We start from the raw sequence: 10,120 nt of genomic DNA on the forward strand, positions 1-10,120 counted from the left end.
TCTCCAAGCTGCTATGAGATTTTCTACAGGATCTGTCAACAGAAAGAGAGTAGGATAATATGTAATAATAAACCTACGATATGTCAGGCAGATAGTATCTCCTTTTTGGGGGTTGAGAGAAGCTGAATAACTTGCCCAGTCACCCACCCAGGGGGAGTTGGGATCTGAACTCACATCCGCCAGGCTCAGAGCCTCCCCACCCATGGCACCCTCCTCCTTCTCACAGTAGCTATGATGCTTGAACAACACATCCTCCCTTTCAGGGCTCCTGGGGAGGCCCCCAATTACCACACACTATTCTCACCAACAGCCCTGAAATTCCAGGGAGAAATCATTTTACCTGTTAGGGTACCTTGGGCCTGTGAGACTGCTAAGGGCCTAAAACAATATATTTTTTAAAAACCTCAAAAGATTTATTGGCTCCAAATTTGAAAAAGAAAGCTGCAAAATTAAAATGAATATTTAATAACATAGCTACAGAGAGAGTCATGTCTACTAGCTGACCATAACTGAATTCAACTCTAACATAGTTATACATATAAATATGGTATAATAAAGATTTCCAAGCACACACTGAACCATTTTTTTAAAAACAGAGTTCAGAATTGTAATAATCCTTTGCATTTTTAAACAACAACAACCAAAATGTATATCCTGTATGAGAAGGGAGGTGCATCTTGATGTGTTTGTCACGACACGGGGTCTTAGAAGGTCCTGGGGTGGCGAGAGGAAAGGAATCTGGAGAAGAGCAGGGGACAAGGACGCACGCAGAGACCTGTCCTCACCTCCCAGCTGCTCTGAGAGCAAGTCCACAGCAGCCAAGGCCTGCACAGCCAGCCTCGCCCACGGCAGCAGGGCCTCTCTGGATTTCTGTATCCCAGGTTTAAACAAAGCCCTGAGGGATGCCCGCCCAGCAGGCTGAGCCACCAAAGCTCTGGGATCACGAGGAACAAAAGCAGAGGGAAAGCAGAGTGCTGACAGCGCCGGAGGGCATCAGCCGCAGGGCTATAAAGAGCAGGGCCATAGAGGAAGTGGCACCAGATGGAGACCCAGACTGTGCAGCAGGAGCTGGGTGAGTAAGGCCCTGAGGGGCGCTCTGGTCCTTCCTTTCCTTCCTCTGCAGAGACATGCCCAGAAGGAGGACCCCGTCTTCCTGCCTTGTGGTCAGAGCCTCTGAAGATGGCTGGAGAAGATTAGGGAACTCTGGGGGAGGTAGTCTTCTCTTGCCACCCCAAGAGGAGTCACTTACATGACAATAACCACTACCCTAGCAACCATGGCTGGGAGGGGGCATGGGGCCCCAAGAAATGACAGGCTCCTGGGGCATAGGGAGAAGGTAGGGGGGCAAGAGCTAGGAAATGCTTGTTCAGAGGTTCAGAATGGAAAGTTACGCCACGGAGTTTATATGCATCAGTCCCTGGGCCAATACCAGCCAGAGGGAAAAGCCATGAATGGCTGTTCTGAGTTAAGAAAACTGATGTACACCTGCCTGTCTTCTTTCTTCCCTCCCTCCTTGCCCTCTCCCCCGTCCTTTCCTCCTTTACTCTTCCTATCATCTTTTCTATCTACCTCACCTCTATGAGCCTCCTCATCTGTAAAATGGGGATAATGATAGTGCTTCCCTCATAGGCTCATTGTGAAGATTAAATGCATTAATGCATGTAAAGCATATAGGACAGGGCCTGGCATAGGGTGGGCCATTGTTAAGTGTTAGCTATTTTTTTTTAAAATAAATTTATTTATTTTATTTATTTATTTCTGGCTGTGTTGGGTCCTCGTTGCTGCGCATGGGCCCCCTCTAGTCGTGATGAGCGGGGGCCACTCTCCGCCACAGTGCGCGGGCCTCTCACTGCAGTGGTCCCCCCTGCTGCACAGCACGGGCTTCAGGCGCGTGGGCTTCAGCAGTTGCAGCATGCGGGCTCAGTAGTTGTGACTCACGGTCTCCAGAGCACAGGCCCAGCAGCCGTGGCGCACGGGCCCAGCCGCTCCGCGGCATGTGGGATCCTCCCAGACCAGGGCTCAAACCCGTGTCCCCTGCATTGGCAGGCAGACTCTCAACCACTGCGCCACCAGGGAAGCCCAAGTGTTAGCTATTATTATCATCCTCTTTTCTTCCTCACTTCCCTTCGATAAGTCTTTCAATGCCGCCTGTCCCCCTCCTCAAACACTCACCACCCCAACATGGGCTCAGCATGGTGCTACATCAGTCACTCTGGAGACCCAGGCCCTGCCATGGAGATGTTCACCCAGGACGTATTCAATAGGAACACAGATCAGTACTGTGATGAGTGCTGGAAATGAGGAAAGAAAGCAAGTCACCATAGGCTGGGGAAAGCAGCAAAGTCTCAGGAGGCAAGACCAAGGCTGGGTAGGTCTAGAAGGCAGAGAAGTAGGGAGGGAACGGTGCATGGCTGTGCACAGCTGGTCAGTTTGAGGGCTGTGAGGAGCCAGGTGACAGTGAGACCACCCACTGGTAACATGAAGGGTCTGGACTAGATGGTTGCCAAGGGGTTTATATTGGGGTATGTAAGACTGAGGCGATGCTGCCACTGGCAGTGGGTGCCTGGAGGCAGGCAAGAGGACGAGAGCCACGTTTATCAAGTGGTCATGGCATCTGTTCAGTGCTCTACCTGCGTTATTGCTTCTAATCCTTACAATAACTCTGCACATAGAAGTTTTACCGATGGAAAACAACTGAGGCTCAGCCAGTGAGAGGCACAGCCAGCATCCCAACCAAAGTCTGTTTACTGGACTTCAAGCCTCTTTTACTTTCGCCTGTGCTCCTCTTCCCTCACCCCAGAGGCCATGTCATTGGTGTGTGTTCTGTCTTCCAGAATCCCTTCCAACCACCAAGATGGCTCAAACTAACCCCATGCCGGGGTCTGTGGGGCCATGGAAGGTAAGCCCATCCCCATCACGTGGAAAATTGAGGACTCCATCAGGGCAGGGGGTATAATACCACCTCAGAGCAGGCCCCAGAGCTGTGCTTTTCCATGGGACAGTGACCGACCAATAAAACACCAGTTTGTAGGGGAAGTGTTCACCCAAAATCCAGATGCTGTCTCAGGAAGGTTCTCTCAGGGTGCCCCATTTGGACAGAAGAAGGATGACCCCGGAAGCCCATGATGGGTGGGAAATGATACCTAGTTTTCTAGGTCAATTTTCCTCCACACTGCTAAAATCATCTTAAAATAGAGCAGCCCAAGTGGATTATGACATGGAAAAACTGAGGGCCCAGAAATGAGGACAGATTTGCCACCAGATCCCAAATAAATGATTGGACTATGGTCTCCTGACTCCCAACGTGAGGTTGGTTGTAACCACTGCCTGAAGTGGCTGATCCTCAGCCAGTTTCCCTCAACACCCTTACCTTCCTCACTGGGTCAACTCTTGAGTCCTGTTCACAGCTTTGGGAGTTGTCCTCTAGCCAGGTTCAAGAGCCAAGTTCTAGTTCAAGGTATGAAAGGGGTTTATCACAACTCTCCCTTTACTCTTTAGGTTTCTATAGCAGATGTGTCTGGAGAAGCTAAGAAATAATTCACAGGGAGCCCCTGGGTCTCCCAGATTCCTGGCTTCTGGGCCACACTTAAGCAGGAAGCATGGTGGAGTAAGAGTCCACAAATCATTGGTATGTCCACTAGGCCAGCTATCATCCCTGGAGGACAATTCCTATCAGAAACCAATCCCCACGCCTCATCCCGACTGGGCATGTGAACACCGCCAACCAGTGCTATTAGCTCAAACCCTTTCTTAACCCAGTCTACACTAGAAGAGACCTCATCAGGCCTCCTGGGCTGCAGCTAGTGATGGAAAACATAGGGCCAAACACAGGTTAAGATGTTGGCCTGGGCCTCTCTTCTTCCTGATGTACCACTTTCTCGCTCTGTTTTCCCATTTTAATCCCATTTCAGATAACCATCTATGACCAGGAGAACTTCCAGGGCAAGAGAATGGAGTTCACCAGCTCCTGCCCAAATGTCTCTGAGCGCAGTTTTGACAATGTCCGGTCTCTCAAGGTGGAATGTGGCGCGTGAGTATAGACCTCCGCAGAACATCAGGCCCCTTATTTCTGGTCCCTTCAGACATGTGACTATAAAGGTGGAGATCAGGGAAGAAAGATGTTCCCCCAAACTCTAATCATTTCTGGGAGAGAAGCCTCCATACTTAAGTAATCGCAAAAAAAAAGAAAGTCACTACATGCGTAATTTAGTAACTCAAAGCTGGAAGGAACATGAGGTTCTTAGTGGCTTGGTATTAGATTTGGGGGGGATTAAAGAAATATATACCATGGGGTGGGGCAGTGATGGTAATCAGTTCTGTGCTTCTGGAGCCCATAGGCTTCTGCCTGGGATTCCCTCAGAATAGCCACAAGCCCCTTGAGTTTTTCTTTCCTACAGAAAACAGAGAGGAAACTATCAAGCTACAGCTTCACAGCTAACTTCCCTCCTTCATGTCCCAGAGCAGACACTGTTAGCTAATTTCTCTATGTAAAACGGAACTCAACTCCAGAGAGTCATATTAGTTCCTAGGTAGTCTTCCAGGAGTTTCTTGGTGGTGGTTAATCTCCTTGGCAAGGAAGACCCTCTCTTGTTTTGTCTTCTTACTCTTGGCAGGTTAGTTGAGGCCTTGATCATCAGCCTGAAAACACAAAGGCAAGGACTCTACTTTGGCCTAGGCAGAACTGGCCGTGCATGTAGATAGGCTTCCACAAGTTGCTCACCCCCAAAATTGAGCTCTTCAACCCTGAAAGTAAAATTCTTTAAGGTGTCATCAGTAACCGAGACCTGGTTGTGAAAAATCAATCTGAGGTGTTTTAATAAATAAGGTATAGGTATATATAGGTATGCAGAAGAACCTACAAAGTGACAAGGAAACAAGAGACTAGTCATTCATCAGCTGCCTGTTCATCCCTTTGCTTCCTTAGAAAGAAGTCAATAGGTTTGGCTGGAGCCAAAGCAATAGTCAGTCACTAGATCCTGAACCTGGAGCTCCAAGTAGAGAATAAGGTAACTTCGAAAGGAAATATAATTTTAGACTGACTTTGCCAGTACTCATTACTCAGGCCAGTGAAGTACACCTCTTCAGTGGATAATCCCAAAACAAATATATTTACAAACCCACATAGTGCAGCTGCCAGCTCATTCTCCACCTCTCATGATAAAAGTATTACTTTGTATGGCTTTAATTGGATATTTTACCCCACTGTTAACATCTAAAACAAAAGATGCCTTCTCCATGAGGCCATGTAAGCCCTGAACACCATGAACAAACACCATTACTTGTCTTCGGCAGCTGGATTGGTTATGAGCATACCAGCTTCTGCGGGCAACAGTTTGTCCTGGAGAGAGGAGAGTACCCTCGCTGGGATGCCTGGAGCGGGAGTAATGCCTACCACATTGAGCGCCTCATGTCCTTCCGCCCCATCTGTTCAGCTGTGAGTCCCTGAAATTTTCATTTCTGTGCATGTGGGGGATGGATAAGAGAGGGTGCACATGGACTGACATTTAGGTTATTTCCCATCAGTTATGCTGAAATGTGGCAGGAAGGATAAAAGTATAAAGAGAAAAGAAAAACACTGCTCCCTTAGTTTCTAAGTTTACCATTTGCTTTTTTTCTCTCCTAGATGGTATTTTTATTAACCTAAAAGTAAGGGCTTCTTATAGGTGGCAGGAAGCGGATACTCAGGAGCCCAGATCTTCAAAAGTGCAATAGGATAATTAGTGAGAGCACTTACCATGTAATAAAAGTAAATCCTGGGCCAGTTAAATTTCAATCTGTGTAGCATTTTACCTAGAAACAGGGAAATGCTGAAGTAACCCTTTAGTACAGTGGGATGACTGAAGAAGTAGGCAAGAGCTCCAGCACCTCTTATCTTTGATTCCTAACTTTCTTGTTTCTAACACTAAGCATTATTCAATCATGCATCAGAATGGGATGCTTTTAGTCTTTTGGAGAATTCAAGCAGAAGCAGGATGACCTTGAGGAGTGTGTTGAAAAATGATCCCTACATTGGGAGTAAGGCTAGGCTAAAACCTTTTCAAATGTTCATCTATATCATGTGATTTTCTCATGATTTTAGCTGTTAATGATCTCATCTTAGTTTAAAGTCCTACCAAAATTCAAGTAGTGGAAATGGTAAACTAAACAGCTCTAGAACTAAAAGGTATTTCCCTATCTGGATGTTTTCATCTCACTTTAACTCTGATTTTTTCCCTCTAATGTATTGATATAATTTACACATAGTAAAATGCACAAATCCTAAGTGTATATTCTTATGAGTTTTGAAAAACATGTACACCCACATAACCAACACCCTAATCAGATAGAGAACAATTCCATTGCCCCATAAAATTACCTTGTGTCCCTTTCCAATCAATTGCTCCTTTCCACTTGCTATCACTAAGGCTAGTTTTGGCTGCTTCTGAACTTCATAAAGGTTAGTCTCTGCCTTCTTAATGCTTGTGTAGTCTTCATATCCCCTACTGGACATTTACATTGTTTCCAATGCCATGCACACACACAAACACTTAGGCACACATGGACTTACTTTTCCTATCAATTTGTGGGATCTTTTCCACATTACAATTAATCCTTTGGTTGCCTATGTGTTTCAAATATTTTTCCTGCTGTCATAATTTTCTTTCATTGGTCTTTCGTTGTTCCAAAGTATATCAGTTATTTGTACATTTTAAATGTTATGGTATTGGGACTTCCCTGGTGGCGCAGTGGTTAAGAATCCACCTGCCAATGCAGGGGACATGGGTTCGAGCCCTGGTCCAGGAAGACCCCACATGCCGCGGAGCAACTAAGCCCGTGCGCCACTACTACTGAGCCTGCGCTCTACAGCCCGCAAGCCACAACTACTGAGCCCACGTGCCACAACTACTGAGCCCACGTGCCACACTACTGAAGCCCGCGTGCCTAGAGCCTGTGCTCCGCAACGAGAAGCCACTGCAATGAGAAGCCCGCGCACCGCAACGAAGGGTAGCCCCCACTCGCCGCAACTAGAGAAAGCCGGCGCGCAGCAACGAAGACCCAACGCAGCCAAAAATAAATAAAAGACCTTTAAAAAAAAAAAAACTTAAATGTTATTGTATTAAATTGGATTAAACAGGATTACCCAATTTTTAAAATCTCTGTATTGCCTGAAATATTTTTACAATTAACGATCATGTACTTCCTCCTGTAAACCAGGAGAGTTTTGAGTTTGATAAATGTGGTAAAGAATTACAATGACAGCCTTAACACTGGTACTAAACTTAAAAAAAAATTTTTTTCTGCATTACAGAATCATAAGGAGTCTAAGATTACCATCTTTGAGAAAGAAAACTTTATTGGACGCCAATGGGAAATCTGTGATGACTACCCCTCCTTGCAAGCCATGGGTTGGCCCAACAAGGAAGTTGGTTCCATGAAGATACAATGTGGAGCGTGAGTGCATCTCAGTTTTTCCTCCCCCAGACATTCCTCTATGGAAGGATTTAGGTTGACTACTCTCATACCTTTTTTCATAATCAAGGTTAATTTTCAGCTGGCTGTAGGTATCTGCTCACAAATGGTGCCTGGCGTATTTAGGATGGCTCTTGTTTTCTAAGCCTAAAAGCCTTCCATATCATTGTGTTGAGGAAAGAGGCTCAGGTTTGGGGGTCTTGACCAGGTTCCTAACTAGTTTTAATAATCCAATCTGCTTTGGCTTTTCTAGCTGGGTTTGCTACCAGTATCCTGGATACCGTGGTTATCAGTATATCTTGGAATGTGACCATCACGGAGGAGACTATAAACACTGGAGAGAGTGGGGTTCTCATGCCCAGACTTCCCAGATTCAATCAATTCGCCGTATCCAACAGTAGTGGATTAAAAGCTCCAAGTAACAATTTCCCAAGCATGAGACCTTGCTAAGCAATCTAGAATGAATTTTATGTTCTGCTCAGATATTGCTTCCAAATGTTAGCTGCTGAAATCCACAATAAATGTCATTAAAAAAAACCCTACAACTTTGTAGACTGAATTAACTACCATGCTTTATAGAAATCACATTTACATGGCTGAGAATCTTAAAAGACAAGCTTCAATAAAACCCCAAGTTCCCTTTTGTGTCCTTGCAAGTCACTTACCTGGCCAAGGACAATGATTCCCTATTTCAAAGAACATGAAAGCATATAACCCAAATGTATCAGTGTATATAGTGACAGACACACTTTTGGTAAATGTTTTTTCATCTTTTCTAACCCTGACTCTAATGTTGATGTTAGCACTGCTTTTTTTCACTTGTGACAAATCAATGCTAAACAAACTTAGGAAGCTTCTCAAATATGCATTGCCATATTGCTTAATTGCTTAGCTCAATTTCGGTTTCTTACTTCAACTGGAAGAACATAAGGCTCAATGTCATGACAAAAGGCAGGATAGCTGCTCTCACAACCGATTTTTCCATACACATGCCAATTCTTAAGTACCTTAATAACCTGTATGATTAGAAAAAAAACCATGACCTATGACCATGCTATATTTAAGACTTAAATTATTTGTACATTTGACACTTTGAAAAAAATATTATCAATGTCATGATAACTTAGTTTTCAGTAGTTTTTTTGAATTAAAGCACACAAAAGATGATAACACAAACACCTCAGAAACTTTAAAATTTTTTATTCAACAATGTACACTTATTGTCTCTTAATTTGATCTACAAATTTCTCAAGTTTTTTTTCTGATAAAATAAGTAAATCTGGGTATGGATGTAGAGTGTTTGTAATTTGTATTTTTAAAACACTGAACATGAAGTAAGACACCAATAAAGGAAGATCATCACGTAACTGACGCTTCCTCAGAATCCATGACATCAGAAACAGCTATGGCAAATACCTAAGCATTTAGCAAAAGGGTAAATTTCTGGCCACTGTTCTTGTATCTAGAAAAGGCCTATCATTCTGACTGGGCAAAACAAACACTGAAAAAAAACATTTTTTAAATCGGGAGATGGAAGGGAAAAAATCCTCTAACCTAATTGTAGCCCATTAATTGTCCTTTCCCCCAGATTAAGAGGTAACTCAGCTCCTAAGTGCTGATGCACACAAGACACAGAAATTACTTTGCTCCTCCAATAACGTTCTAAGACTGAACATGTGAACTACTGACAGATGCTGAGGAGTAGCCATAGCCATCAAAGATGATGCTATACTCCTGCATTCATGCCTTTTAAGGCCATGCATTATGGGCCACCTTTCACATCTTGACTAGTAGACTTAGATTTTAACTGTCACTTTCAGTGAAGGTACAGAAGGGTTTTGCTGTGTTTTCAAAGACGACAACATACATTAAGAGCACACTTGATGATAGAGAAGTAATATTCTTCTATACATAGGAAAAAGCTATAAAACAGAAATATTTCTTTTATATCTAGGAGCAAGGGGAAAATACCATTAGTATTATCTCTACTGAAACATATTAGCCTCTTCTACAAAGGTCCGGAAGAGAATATAAAACAATCTTTTAGAAGATGATTTGACAAAACCTGGCCAGTACATCTACACAACCTTTAAGTACACATACATGTGAAGTAAAGCTATTTAGTACATGCAGACTGCAGCAATTAAACCAAATCAGCTCAGTTTCTAACTTGTTCTAATCAGCTTGGGCAGTTTTAAAAAGATACACATCATCTTTAACCTGTGCTTTGATCTTTAAACAACTGAATGATTCTTATCTCAAGTCAGTCATTCATTCAGTAAACCAAATTTATGTTAAAGCAAAGGTAAAAAGGCTATCCTACCTTTAAACCAGGTTTAGAGGTTTAACATAGAATTGTCACAGAACTCCATGTGGCAAAGGTCCTTCCTTCACTTCAGTTTCAATTACTTCCCATTTCTATTTGATCAAATAAACGAAAATTTCATTGAAGAGTATCCAACAGTTTGTAAAGCTGATAAAACTGCCCTGTTTAAAAAAAAAGCCCTTTAGTAGACATGAGTCAAGCTCTCATTTTAAACCTATGTTATTAAAATAGGTGCCAATTTTCCTCTCTTCTAGTTCCACTGATGAGCTAGCCCAGAACTCTAACTTTGAGCCATGTTTCTAAACATGGTAAAGCTAAGAGCAGCAAAGTAATAAGGATAGGTCA

General features: G+C 43.6%; 1 protein-coding gene across 1 annotated transcript; it reads left to right on the forward strand.

Moving 5' to 3' along the window:
* The first annotated feature begins 1,041 nt into the window (after positions 1-1,041).
* Positions 1,042-7,850, forward strand: CRYBA1 (crystallin beta A1). The gene is made up of 6 exons (XM_059907509.1): positions 1,042-1,072; positions 2,835-2,899; positions 3,912-4,030; positions 5,293-5,434; positions 7,289-7,431; positions 7,703-7,850. Exons 1-6 carry the CDS (start codon positions 1,042-1,044, stop codon positions 7,848-7,850), a joined length of 648 nt encoding a protein of 215 aa, XP_059763492.1.
* Positions 7,851-10,120: the final 2,270 nt, after the last annotated feature.

This window comes from Balaenoptera ricei, chromosome 20 (genome assembly GCF_028023285.1).
Source record: "Balaenoptera ricei isolate mBalRic1 chromosome 20, mBalRic1.hap2, whole genome shotgun sequence".
Lineage (NCBI taxonomy): Eukaryota > Metazoa > Chordata > Mammalia > Artiodactyla > Balaenopteridae > Balaenoptera > Balaenoptera ricei.

Coding starts and splice junctions, on each gene's coding strand:
- CRYBA1 (XM_059907509.1), top strand. CDS start 1,042: ATGGAGACCCAGACTGTGCAGCAGGAGCTGG. Junction 1,073..2,834: donor GACTGTGCAGCAGGAGCTGG/GTGAGTAAGGCC, acceptor TCTGTCTTCCAG/AATCCCTTCCAACCACCAAG. Junction 4,031..5,292: donor CTCAAGGTGGAATGTGGCGC/GTGAGTATAGAC, acceptor TGTCTTCGGCAG/CTGGATTGGTTATGAGCATA.